This window comes from Ambystoma mexicanum, chromosome 2p (assembly GCF_040938575.1).
Source record: "Ambystoma mexicanum isolate Mex_15411 chromosome 2p, UKY_AmexF1_1, whole genome shotgun sequence".
NCBI lineage: Eukaryota > Metazoa > Chordata > Amphibia > Caudata > Ambystomatidae > Ambystoma > Ambystoma mexicanum.
The window spans coordinates 589,963,581-589,977,362 of record NC_090923.1 but is presented as its reverse complement, the minus strand read 5'-3'; the positions used below and the strand labels follow the sequence as shown (position 1 = coordinate 589,977,362).

Genomic DNA, 13,782 nt, shown 5'->3' with positions numbered 1-13,782 from the left:
AAAACACCACCCAGGTCTTGTGAGGGGTTGGGGATTTTATAACTTTTAAATAGGGCATAACTGGGATTTTGCTACACCTAGGAATGTTACAGTACTCAACTTCATGTCAGGAATGTTCCTTAAAGGGAAGTACCATATGGTTGCTTATTGTGATAATCCACTTCCTTCCACACAAATAGGACATGGTGGGGTAAGTAAAGGAATCCTCCCCGAACCACATTCTAGCCTGGCATTGTTTGGTATTGGTTACCAAGTATCAGCACCCAGCCTCAATATCTATCCCACCCCTCATCCCTAGCGCCAAGTAGGAGACTTTATCTTCGGGGAGTAGGAGTGAGACACTGGATGGAGAGATGTGATATCCCTCTCTTCCCACCTGTGCACCATCCTACCAGGTAGGATATGTGGGAACCTTAGCCCCCTGCCATTCCCTTCTCCAGCGCTGTCACACGGACAGCCCGCTCTGGGAGAAAACAGATTCACACCCGAGCAGTGTACCTGACATGTCCCGCTACTATGGTCAGACGAAGTCAGGCAATTACTGACAATCATTTACACCTGACGTCTATTAAAATTCCCCACATGGATAAAAGGCAGAGCACGAGAGCACACAATGAGTCAGGCAAAGCACACAAAGGAACAGCAGTTACGAGTCGGCAGCTGAACGAGGGGAGAAAAACGGCAAACCCAGAAGCGTTTGTTAGAAGGGAAATACCCTTGACCTTTCCAGCAAGGCAGAAAGCGTAAGGCCAGGAAACCAGACTAAAGAATCCTGCATTGTGTGTCGAAGATATCGAGGGCCCTCCCGCATAACTGACCAAGGCGGGGAGGAGCAGCATCAGCCGCTGTGGTATCGTCCTTGGCTCCAAGAACAAAGAAGCTCAAGAAAGATCAACACAGGCGGCGAGTTGGGGAGACCAATGTAAGACTGGCCTGTGTTGGAGTCAAGGTTGCAAGCGGCAACATTGTATAACAAGTGCAGGAATTAAAACTGTTAAACGCATGTGATGAAAGACGCAAGTAAAGCTAAACAGCTGATGAATGTTTGTCAATGGTATCATATCTTGCCTTCTTAAGTTCAGAGTGGTCCGGCTCCGTGAATGTGCTCAATCAAAGGTCCCTGTAGGTATCACGCCAAGTGAAATGAAAGTAGAAGATTGATGAAAACAATTGTGTGAAGTGAATCAAAGTGGTCCCGCAACGGTTTAAGCGAAACCCATCGCACATTCGAAAGTCTTTAAATTTGGTAAAATGAGGATCCGAGCCCGAACGAGGGAGATCCGTGGTGCGAGTCCAAACAAGGGAGACCATTGTGAACATTGTGATAGAAGGAGGTCTCAGCCTGAAGAGGGAGACCCACGATAAACATTGAAAGCAAGAACTTGTGCATGTAAAAATCCTGATAGGAATGGAAATGTGAGACTTTGTTACGATAGACCCTCTGCAGTAAGAGACTGTTATTGGAAAAGAGGCTTTGGCAGAAGGCCCCGATGTGTGTGCTTTGAACTGTATCCCCATGGCCGAGATGCCAGAGGTGTGTGAAGTTCGAACGTGCCGCCTTGTCCCATGCTGAATACTTGGGGAAGGGAAGCCAACTGCTCAACTGTCCTGACATCATATTTCTTGAACACTTATCTTTTTGCTTACACCATTGTCCCACACCCTTTTGTATTTAGAAGTAAGGATTGGCAATAGGTTTATTAGTATAGGCCCTTTTATTTGACAGAGACTCAACTAGGACTGCGTTATTATTTGATGGTTGTAGCTTGCTCACATCCTTAGTTTTAGGTTTAGATAGGCATTCAACCAACCTATTTAAAGCTCAATAAACACCCTTGAACAGTGATCACTTGTATCTGTCATCACTGTTTAATACCATGCCTTCCTTACAACTCAACAGCCTCCTCCTTGACTCTCCATTCCTCCTCCTCCTTTTGGTTTTAGCTCCAACTCAATTATGTGCTACAACATCACTGTATCCAAAAAATCTCTTGAAATTATCTGTGTGCTATATAGATGCTGGCTCTCTGCCAAAGAATGAACCTGCATAACTGATCTCAAGTGTGCTAGGTTTCTTATTAGACCTTGGTACCTTCACCACATATCTGTTGGCCCTTTCTTCTCAAGCATGTGTGGCAATGGAGCAATCTTTAATTCAGCCTATTGTTTTTGTTTGTCAAGATGCACATACACAGGAAGGAGGAAGCACAGTGAAGTTTTGTGCTCAGCGATCTTCCATCACTTCTTCCACTTGCTAAAATCAGACAACAGTTCTCTGAACGTGGTGGCTTGTGTCTTCTCCCTTACTGGTTTGGGCTTTTCTGAACCAAGTACCTGCTTATCTAAATCCCCTTCAGTAATTGGGATGGGTACTATTCTGCTTCTTTATGCTCTCCACCAAGCCAGGAATTCCTAAAACACCACCCAGGTCTTGTGAGGGGTTGGGGATTTTATAACTTTTAAATAGGGCATAACTGGGATTTTGCTACACCTAGGAATGTTACAGTACTCAACTTCATGTCAGGAATGTTCCTTAAAGGGAAGTACCATATGGTTGCTTATTGTGATAATCCACTTCCTTCCACACAAATAGGACATGGTGGGGTAAGTAAAGGAATCCTCCCCGAACCACATTCTAGCCTGGCATTGTTTGGTATTGGTTACCAAGTATCAGCACCCAGCCTCAATATCTATCCCACCCCTCATCCCTAGCGCCAAGTAGGAGACTTTATCATAGACCAAAATTAGTCTTTGAAGTCAGGGGAAACATTAGGACATGGTGTTACCAGGATTTCCTTAGATGCTGCTTGTGAAAGAGCACCTTGCTCACAGCCCTTACCTAAAAGTGCATCAATCTCCTCCAGATTCCCATTGTTCTGCTCTTCTACACAAAGCCGAAGCAGCCGAAAGAAAGGAGACAGGCACATGGGGGAAACCAGCCTGTGAAAATAAAGATGGTTATTTGTTTCAGAATATGAAGGCACAAGCATGACAAACCACACAAATACAATATAAGACACCCAGCGACACACCAAAGGCATATTCTCGGCTACTACCAAATGCACATAATTGAAGTTGTAAAGTCTGGAGAAAAGGGAAGAAAAACACAGTTTTGTCTCCAGGCTTTACAATGCAGGGTAGGCTGCATTGATTTTGAATATGGCTTTGGGAATGTCCCAAATGCAGTAATTATAATAAGGGACCAGATATATTCCAAAGCTGCATACGTTGGACCAGGATGCCATTACACTGTGCGGCTCAGAAACTTTGCTATTGGTTTAGGGAAACACTTTCGGATGCAAATATCCTGTGTGCTCCCAGAGAGGTTAAAATTGTGCCCTTTAAATGTTTAACATAAATTTAGAACAGCTGCTACTTTTTATCAGCAGAACACATGTCTCTAACCATTTTTTATTCAAAAGCATGTTAATTCTTCGCAATATGCAACATACTACTGGTTAAAATATGTATTGAGCACTTTACACAACAAAGCATATATAATTATGACAACAATAGCATTCACATACTACAGCACACAGAGCATTAACCCATGTGTAGAGGTTAGCCAGGTAATTAGGTACATCAGAATGAAGCAAATCAATAGTGCACATTGCAGGTAGGCCTATAGTGTGTCTGTTAGGGGGAGAGTGAAAGTATACAAGTGCCTTACAAAGCATGGGAAGATGTCCATAGGGTGAGAATTACTTGGAAAAAGCTCACTGTGAGTGTCTTTTGTTAGCCTAAACCAGTCACACAAGAATAGAACAGTGGGCAAGGAGTTACACATTCAATTCAATGCCATTTGTTTCTGGGCTGTTGTTAAATCCATCATTACAATCCTATGACGAGAGTGAGCAATAAAGCAGGGTTCAACCAGAAAACATAACAGAGGAAAAGGTATCACTGTGGTTTCTACTATTTTGTAAAGCGTTTCGTAATAGCTACCCAAAATCATTCACTTCAGGACACAACAATGCTAAATATAAGATGTCAGGATCATCTTGTTTGCATCTCTGATTGGCTTCAGTAACTGGAGGTTTGAATTTTCTAATTTAGCAGCGTGCAATGTAGCAGAGAAATTTAAAATGTAGAAGACGGTCTGCAATTCATAGATGGGTTCAATTTAAACACATCTCCAAGTCTTTGCCAACAATGATCCCGCCAGGCAGAGTTTACTGTTTGCGTTTCACGATTGTCAACTAAGCCACATGCTATTTCATGAAAAAGTCTTTAAATGTAAGAGATAGCTTTACGTCGGTTTCCTGTCTGAACAATGTTTTTGATCACTAAACCTTCAGGGAAAACCTAGAAAATAGGTGCATTTGTTGGCTAGTTGTCCTCTGAGCCTGCAATATATCATCATACTTATTGCCCTAAAAAACCACAGCTCTCTACATTTGTCAATAGACATTAACTCGACATTTACATACAGATCCTTCCTATTGAGTTCCCCAGCGATTTTGGGGTCAAACGTGAGGTGAGGAGACACAATCCCATCAAGGAAACATTGAGGGCTTGGAGATATTTAGTATGTAGTCTGGTAGAGGCCCAGGCCAGAGTGGCCACTCTTAAATTAGAAGTTCAAAGCTGGAGGGAACCCAAACGGTGAAGTGGCCAGATTATCAGGGCACTGAACGATTTTTTCCAATGGTGGTAATAATGACAATAATTGGTTATATATAAGGCGCTTAATACCGAAGAGGTCTCTAAGCGAGGACCCAGGATTCGGACCTGTGTTGCTCTCTGTTGTCTTGCTTCCAAAAGGAGTGCGTTGCCACTGAGCTAAACTAGTAGCGTGTAAGCAGGGTGGTGGCAAAAGGGAAAAACAAGCAGAGAGCCATCAGAAGATGCAAGGTTTAAACAGCCCTTAGACAATAGGGGACCAAACGCCACAAACACCTGTGAGGACTTCCGGAATGACTTGGTACTGGCAACATGGTACTTCAGTGGTCGCATGACAGAGTGGAGGGAGCTATCAGTAAGTTTGAAAGGAAAGCCGAAAAATACCGGCAGTACCAAAAACTCATTGAGATAAAACGATGAATGCATGTTAGGCATGAGTGTAGGGTTTGTACTCAAGAGGACCTTGGTTCTGAGGAAGGCAAGATAAGGCGTTTTGGACTTTGGATCTGTGGAAAACAAGAGAAGGCAGCTCAGATTTTGCCAACTCTCCTGGCTGAGGTGATGGCAACCAAGAAAGCAGTTTTCCGTTCAATTAACTTGATGTCTGCCTTATGTAGAGGCTCAAAAGGATGGCCTATTAATTTGGAGAGCAGAACTTTCAGTTCTCTAGCAGGGACCGGTGCATGCACTGGCAGAAAGGCCCCAAGGAGGTCCTTGAGAAGTTATTTGATGAGTTAACGAGACCACAATGAAGGCATAGCTGGGGTGCACGTGAAGCGGGATAATGCAGCCAGGTAAACTTTGACTGAGGCGTGAGCCAGGTTGCTATGCACCAAGGGGAGCAGGTATGGCAAAACCTATTGAGATTGGAAGTAGAGAGCATCCACTCTGTAATTAGCGCACCACACTGGGAATCATGTCAATTTATTATTGTAGCACGAGGCGGTAGCAGGTGCTCGAACCATCCCCAGGACTTTTCTGCAGTCTTGGGGAATGTCAATTACATAGTGGCGTAAGGCGACAGGAGTGCATGATTGCCGAGTGCGAAGGGACCTGGCCAAGGTCTTCCAAACATGAATTCGTCATAGCAGAGGCATCTTGCGAATACGATCTTCTACAGCCAAAGTTGTAGGAAATAAGGCTTCTCATACAAAAGGACTTTGGCCAATGCGGCATCTTGCAGAGAAGGCTTTTGCAGCTAGCAAAATATCTTGTTGAATTCATTTTTATAGATGAGTCTTGATCGAACAGAATAGGCATCTCATGGGATAAGCTGTCCTGGGTGAAATCCCTCACAGACAGATTGTTAAAAGACCATTGTCTGCCTTAAAACAGGCCTCTTGTAGAATGGGGCTGTTGTAAAGCGCTGGTTGTTGGTGAAGCTGTCGTAGAAGAGGCCTCAATAACAGACGAAGCATCTCAGAGCAAGTTGTTGTAGACACGCATGTTGTAAATCAGGCATTCAATAGATGAGCTAGAATACAGTAGGCTTTGTATCAACTAGGTAAATTTGTAGCATAAATCTACTCGTAGACATGGCTCCCTCATTGAGTAGCTTTCCCACTGACAAGGTTCTATATCATGAACCAGGCTCTTTAGAAGATGAGGCGGTCTTTGACGAGCACTTTCAATGCACAAAACACTCTCGTAGATAAGGCTCTCCATTAGATGATGCTCTTCGAAGACCAGCCTTGCTAGCAGAGGCTAGGAATTACTGTAGGCTAGGGACTACCGTAAAAAACACACTCCTGTAAACACACTCCCATAGTTGAGGCACTGTCTCAGACAAGGCTCTCTCATAGACGAGGCACCCTCATGGACGAGGCACTCTCGAGGATGAGGCACTCTCATGGACGAGGCTCTCTCAAGGACGAGGCCCTCTCATAGATGAGGCACTCTCGTTGACGAGGCCATCTCTTTGAAGACCTCTCGTAGACAAGCCTGACGTTGACCAGCCTTTAGCTTACAGGAGGGTCTCTCTCACTGATGAAGCCCCATGGTGGGTGAGGGTTCTCCTTGACTGAGCTTACTTTGGAAAGAATAAGACACGTTCATAACCATCCACTTCAGAATACCGTTGAAATAAAATGAAAGATAGATTACACAGATGGCACTTCAATCAGAGAATACATAAGCACTATGCATATTAGGAGTGCAAGCCCCTTTACTGTGGTAACATCTTTGAACAAATACCGACAAAAAGACACGGAATAGAAGTTGTGGGCAGGGTAAATGCAGTTAAGACATTCCTCATCCCTGTATTCTACAGAGATGTATTTTAAATCGGCAAGAACAAGAAGTTTGGAATGGCTCTCTAGGATCAATCATGGTGAGGAGAGGAATGTACATCAATCATAGTGAGGAGAGGAATGTACACTCCACTGGACTCTTCTCTGGAGGAAGCAAGAGTAAACTTGTGCCCCCCTTAGAGGTGTACATACAAGAGTGTAGAAGCTCCAAATCGCCACAGTACTAAAGTACATATCTGTAGATTTAAGAAGTTGTAAAAGTTAAAGCTGTAGTTTGAGAATGTCTTGAAGCAAACATCTGGTAATGTGAGAACTTTGGTGAGAACTCCCAACACTGAGTGCGTGGTAAAGAATCTGAAGATGGCCTCAAGAAGTGGAGCTAAGTGAGGGACTGCTTATTGGCTGAGGTGTAAATAGCCCTAAACAACACAGAGAAAACACTAAATTTCATTTTAAATGAAAACCGCTATAAATGTTACTGAGGATTCCCAGCCAGACTATGGGGAATATTCAAATAGTATGTGAATCCATCAAAGACAATGCTGGAATATTATATTCTTTCTTTTTACATGGTACCTATGTCTTCCAAGGCAGCAGTATAAAGAAATACCATTCAAGTTTTGCTTAAATGAAAACAACTGTAATGGTAAGGCGATTGTTCAGTTCTATGTGTTTGCTGGTTATATATTCTTTAAACATTGTATTATTTACCCTGCTTTATTTTGCATTATTTTTTGCTGGTTTGTTTTCAGTACACTGGCGCCTTACAGCTGGGATACTGCAGAGAATCAGCTCTTGGGGACAATGCCTTTCTTTCACATTAAAGCACAAGAAGCCTCTGCAGTTGTGCAACATTACATTTGATTGTCTCTGTCCCTACACATCTGCAATATGGAATGCATGTGGTGGGCTGGAAGGAGGGGCTTCATGGGCCTTAACTGAGCTGCAAGCCTTATGTCGGACTTAATTTCATCTCCTTCAGAACAATGTACAAATCATATATCTTTTCATTCAACTTTCCTGCAATGTGGACTAAAAAACATAGCATATCGACAAATTATTTAAAAACAATCTTGAGGTAAAAAGTACCCCACCAACCCTCCTATGTAGTTTTAGGCTCACGCTCTTTGGTTGCATTCATATTTGGGGGAAAACATTAATGACAAAGCACTTTAAAAATCCGCCAGCCGCCAATCTTTATTATTATCCTATTCACTGTCATACACCCGATGGTGTGGTCTGTGAGGGGTGCATTTGAACCCAAACCAGCCCACTGACCAACAGAAGTTAAAACCCCTGTTCTAGAGAGAGAATGTTTATATAGCAAAATCAGTATGTTTAATGTTATGTTATATTGTTTTGCATTTGTATAGTGACTTTTACCATTAGTATGATTCCAAAGCGATGTGGGTTGATCGCTCTCTGGGACCGCAGTACGGATCAGTAGAGAGTAATGAAGTAAAACGTGCTTGGGTTCACTCAGTGCGTGAGCAGCCAGTGTGCAATTGGTGGTTTGTAGCTGCATACTAGTGCTAGGTTTGATGCAGTGGTTGTTTAAGATCAGTAGAACATGTGCAGCAAGACCAATGGACTTGTGTATCTGCATTCTGGTGGTGCTGGAATAGCTGCATTCTAGTGTTTGTTGGTGCAGAGGCAAGAGTTAGCATAGTAGTGTGTTTTGTCTGTGTATTTTCCATGGGGACCTTGTTCCTGTGGAGCTTCCAGTGCCAGTCTAGGGGGTGGTATCTCCCAGTTTCTTGTTGGGTCAGATTGTTTTGGCAAAGACAGTCTAGCGGTGACAGGCAGATGTGTTCCAAAATGCATGTTTTAGGAGATTTAATTAATCAAGTTGCATTAATTTGCAGTACATAACCACTTAATTGCAGAGGATGCCTTTGCTCATCTCCTCAGCAAACCCTTGGTTGATGTGGGCATGGACAGCCAAATACTCAACAAACCAGCTGTGATTAGGTGTGGCATTACAGAAATGTCATTAAAAGCAGTAAAGTGGTTAACCAATACCAGGTTGAACGTCATCCTTGTGTTATGAAGTTTTATAACTGCATCATCAAAAGTATTTTCTTAATGATGTGTGTTAGTGGAGAGGGTGGTGTGTGTCCCTTAAAGACACATTTGTGAAGGGTTATCTTTTTTTCTTTCAAATTTTATTTTATTGAAGATTTAAATCACATACAAAAGTTATCTGGGGACGGGTTATCGGACAACAACCCCCTGTGCCCAACCCGACAGAATAAACGTCTTCAAGTTTTTTTCCCCCAATTTTTCACCCCCCCGTACAACTTTTCCCCTTCTCAAAACACACCTTAAAACCTTTTGCCAAATTGTCACATTAATAATTAAGCATTATAGCTACTGGCCCCCTATATGGCGAGCCCACTTTCAAGTTCAGTTGACATGACTTACCCGTTCCCTTGTTAACCCAGCTCCATCCCTTCAGGACCCCCCCCACGCCACTCGAACCACCAGCTTAGACCCTTGCAGAATGTGGTTCCGGATCCATATATTTTGCAATGAATTCACCCCACTCCATCTCCAGGGGGCCTGCCAGTCCATGGAGCCCCGCTGCGATTCTTTCCATAGTGAATACATTTTTAGCGACATTGATTAACTCCCTTTTGCCAGGAGGTTGTACACTTTTCCATTTAGTGGCTATGCATGCCCTTGCGGCCAACAGTAACGCTGCAGCCATTTTCAGGAGTCTGGCGTAGTTTCCATCCTCCTTCTCAATACCAAACAAAGCCAACATGGGCGATTTGAGCTATGCCATCTCAGTCTTTGATCCACCCCAGGACCTTGTCCCAAAAGATTTCCACCCTCGGGCATCCCCTCCACATGTGCCAGTAATCTCTCTTCACAACCTCTCCAAACATGCCGGACTTGAGTTTTGGAAAATGTTCAAATGTCTGACCGGGTCAGATTGCCACCTGTCAAGTAGCTTAATGGCGTGCAGTCTGTATTGACAGAGATTCATGTCTGAGATGCTCCCCTGCAGAGTCTATCAGAGAGGGCAGTGTCTATATTACCTCAAACATGTCGTTCCACCGACCCCTCAATTTCTCAGTAGAATCACTACCCGACCCAACCAGGGGTCCATACATTGCCAAAATTAGCCCCTTTGTTTTGGTCCTCTTATCTAGGAGCGCTTCAAAGGGGGTGAGGTCCCTCTGTATCTTTTCCTTGAAACCCATCCCTGTTAGGACCCCTTTTAGCTGTAGAATATCGAAAGTGTGCCTGTACACAACGCCACCTCTGGCTTGGTTATGGCGATAAAATTACCCTCCCTTCAGAGCTGACCAATCCTTTCAAGCCCCGCCTCAAACCATTTCTGAAATCTTTTGGTCTTCGCTATTGCATCCGTAACTCCCGGTACCAAGAGATGTCCCAGGGGTGAGGGACATGTTGTCACACCCCACATCTCCGTCCCTTGTCTCCAGATGTCCCAGATAGTACCCACAATAGGGTGCTCACGGATTCTGCACGGGAGCTTACTTCTTGGCACCCAGAACCATTCCCCTACAGTGGCAGGGTGCAACTGTAGGTTGTACAAAGTAATCCACTGTAGGTCCCTCTGGGACCAAAGGTGGGGTATTAGAATTCTGAGTTGAGCGTCTTTGTAGTAGAGCTTCATGCCTGGAAGGTCCACTCCCCCTTTCTCATTGGGTAGTACCAGTTCAGCACTAGGAATCCTTTCCTTTTTCCCCTACCACAGGAACCTTAGGAGTGAGGCCTTTATCTCTCGAAAGAGTGAGTCCGGGATCTGGATGGTGAGCATTTGAAACACAAAGGATCCTCGGGAGGACCACCATGTTCAAAGCACTGAGGCGGCCCAGCTAAGATATCGTTAGCTTGTGCCATTTTAACAAGTCCACCTTTATTTTGGCCATCAGGGGAGGATGTGGGGGGGAGTTTGCCTCAAATAAGTTCCCAATATCCCTTGTGACATTTATACCCAGGCATTTTAGTGTGTCCAGGCTGACCTGCACCCCTAGAGATGTTAACCTTCCTATTCCCCCATCCCTTTTTCTGTCTAGGGGGAAAATAACTGATTTGGATCTATTGATTTTTGGTCCCGGCATAGAGCCATACTGCTCGATCAATTGAATCACTGTCGGCATGGAGTTCAGAGGATCCCTTATATGTAAGAGCATGTCGTCCGTATACAGTGCGACTTTTTAGTCCACCCCATACTGAGAATCTCACCACACATGGGTCAACTCTGATCTTCTTGGCAAGAGGTTCTATCGAGAGTGCAAATAATGTCAGGAAGAGGGGGCAACCCTGCCTAGTTCCCCTTACCCGTTTAAACCAGCGTGAGCACCCACCATTAACCATAACACACGCTTTTGGGGATGAGTAGACTTCCATTATCCCTCGGAGAAGCCTTTCCCTTATTCCAAACTTCACAAGCACTGCCTTGAGAAACCCCCACTCCACCCTATCAAATGCCTTCTCGGCATCCAGACAGGAGAGATGGGTCCCCAACTATCCCTTGGGCTGCATGTATCAGGTGTAAGGTTTTCCTCATTGTATCTGCTCCCTGTCGACCCTTAATAAAGCCCACTTGGTCCGGGTGGATCAGCCCCGGCATGGGCATGTACCCTTCTAATTTAGTCGCTAGCACCCAGGTATATATTTTAGCATCTATGTTAAGGAGGGAGAGATCGGGCGATAAGCTGCACACGCTCAGGGATCCCTACCCTTCTTATGTATCACCGTGGTTAGCACCCTAGTGAAGGACTCCGGGCCTGTCCGGTGTTCAGTATAACACTGAACAGTTCCGTCATAAAATGGGAGTAAGGCAGAGAGAAAAGACGCATAAAACCCTGCAGAGAACCCATCCTCACCAGGGGCCTTTCCCAGTGGTAATCTCGTCACTGCGTGCTTACTTTCTTCTTTCGTAATGGGGGCCTCCAATACACTAGTCTCCACGACAGAGAGTTTGGGCAGTGGGATACCAGCTACATGTCTATGTCACCCACCTCGGTTTCCACCTCCAAAATCCCTTCCACCAAAGGTTCCATTGTTCCGTCCGCCACTTCGATTTCTGCGACCCATCTTTCTGCACGCCGCCCCATTAGTAACTGCCAAGAGTGCATTCGCTTTATCCCCTTTCTCATATAATGTCAGTTTCAGAAATTGCAGGTTGCAAATTATTTTCCCCTTTTCCAGAAAACGCAGCTCCTCCCTTTTCCCCCTCGCCTCAAGTATGCACTCTTCTTGCCTCTGACAGCTCATGTGCCCTTTTGTCCAACTGTTTTATCTCTTCCATTAGCCTACTTTCAAGTAGTGACCGCTCCCTCTTCTTCCTCGCCCCTTCCCTGATTAAGATCCCTCTCCAAGTAGCCTTCCCTGCTTACCACACAATTATTTTCTCTACCATACCTATGTGATTAGTTTTAAAGGATTCCACAATTTCCTTGCCCATCTCCGAGTGGAATACATGGTCCATCCACAGGGATTCATTACACCTCCATTTCGCACCTTTGGGGGTCAGACCTATCCACCGGCACTATATCATGGTCGGACAAGGAAATCAGAATGATCGCTGAACCCTGTGCTTCTTCCCAAAGGTCTCTAGAAATATAGATATAATCAATTCTGGTGTAGGTTCCATGTGGGGGAGAATAGAAGGTATAACCCCTTCCCCGTCGGTGGAAGTGGCGCTATGTGTTTCTCATCCCATACCCCTCCAATGACTCCTGGAACTCCCGATAGCCTAGTCTTGACCAGTCCTGTTCCCTGTCATGCAGCCCTTGGCCGTCTAACTGAATATCCACCCATATATTAAAGTCAACTCCTGTGATAAGATGCCATAAGCTTTCTACCAATATTTTCGCAAGTGTATCTTTCAGAAATCTTAACTGTTCCCGGTTTGGGTCGTAGACTGTGGCAAACATGAAGCGCACAATCCTGATGGCGCCCGGGACCAACAGAGCCCTCGCCTCCACATCAGAACAGACCTTAGTCAGTTCCATCTTGAGCGCCTTACTAACAAGAATCCCTACCCCTGCTTTCCGTAGAGGACCTGAATCCTAGTATTCCCGGCCGACTAACCCAATTGGTATCCTTTTTTCTTCGCCCTTAGTAAATGAGGTCTCCTGGAGGAACAGGATGTCTAATTCCGACCTCTGGAATTCCCTTGCAAACAGGGATCTTTTCGTAGGTGAGTTCAATCCTTTCACATTCAAAGTGCCCATCCTTAAGTGGCCATCCTGTGGTTTTATCTCCACTGTCACCATCATTTTATCCCGGTTCGGGAGCTCAACTCTTGCCACCTCGGAGGCCTACGTATGCCAGTGCGAACCTTGCCATAAAAGGCAGACAATAGGGAGAAAGCCCGTACCAAGGTCCCCCTCCCCGATACCCCCCATTCCAGCCCCTCTGCCAAAATACCCCCCTTAGGCACACGGTTCTACCCAGTTAACATCACCAGGTTGAAACAGAACCACCTATGGCACCTGTTCAGTCGGATCCCTTTCTCACAAATCCGCTCGCTGCAGAGCCCTCCTTCCTCGCCCTTGCAACAGTTTCTCAAGAAACATGAACTACAACTCCCTGAATTTCTCATCCCCCACAAGACTCCATTCCCAACATTAAAACATGAATGGGGGAGACCACAAGGGGGCGCAGGAGAAGATGCCCGTATAGGCACGTAGCTTGCACACCCTCCAGCAAGATGGCAATGATACAGAGAGAATTTACCCGGTGAATTTGTATTCAAACACATCTGTAACGAGGTGACAACGAGAAGAGTCGGTGAAGTGGAAAAAGAAGTACAGAAAACGAACGGCAGGGGAGAATCTGGCAACACAGAGTCGGCGGGGCCCGCCTAAAAGGAAAGCAGAGGAGCGGCCTGAAGTTGGTGACCGACGCAACTGCGTGTGAGGCC

General features: G+C 45.1%; 1 protein-coding gene across 5 annotated transcripts in view; it reads right to left on the bottom strand.

The window, feature by feature from the left end:
* The window catches only part of FANCD2 (FA complementation group D2), a 2,923,540-nt gene that overhangs the window by 1,529,193 nt on the left and 1,380,565 nt on the right, over window positions 1-13,782 (bottom strand). For all 5 annotated transcript variants that reach the window (XM_069644087.1, XM_069644091.1, XM_069644090.1 and 2 more), the window contains one exon: window positions 2,840-2,940. In XM_069644087.1, coding sequence (XP_069500188.1) covers window positions 2,840-2,940 — 101 coding nt within the window. The remainder of the gene's footprint in view (window positions 1-2,839; window positions 2,941-13,782) is intronic.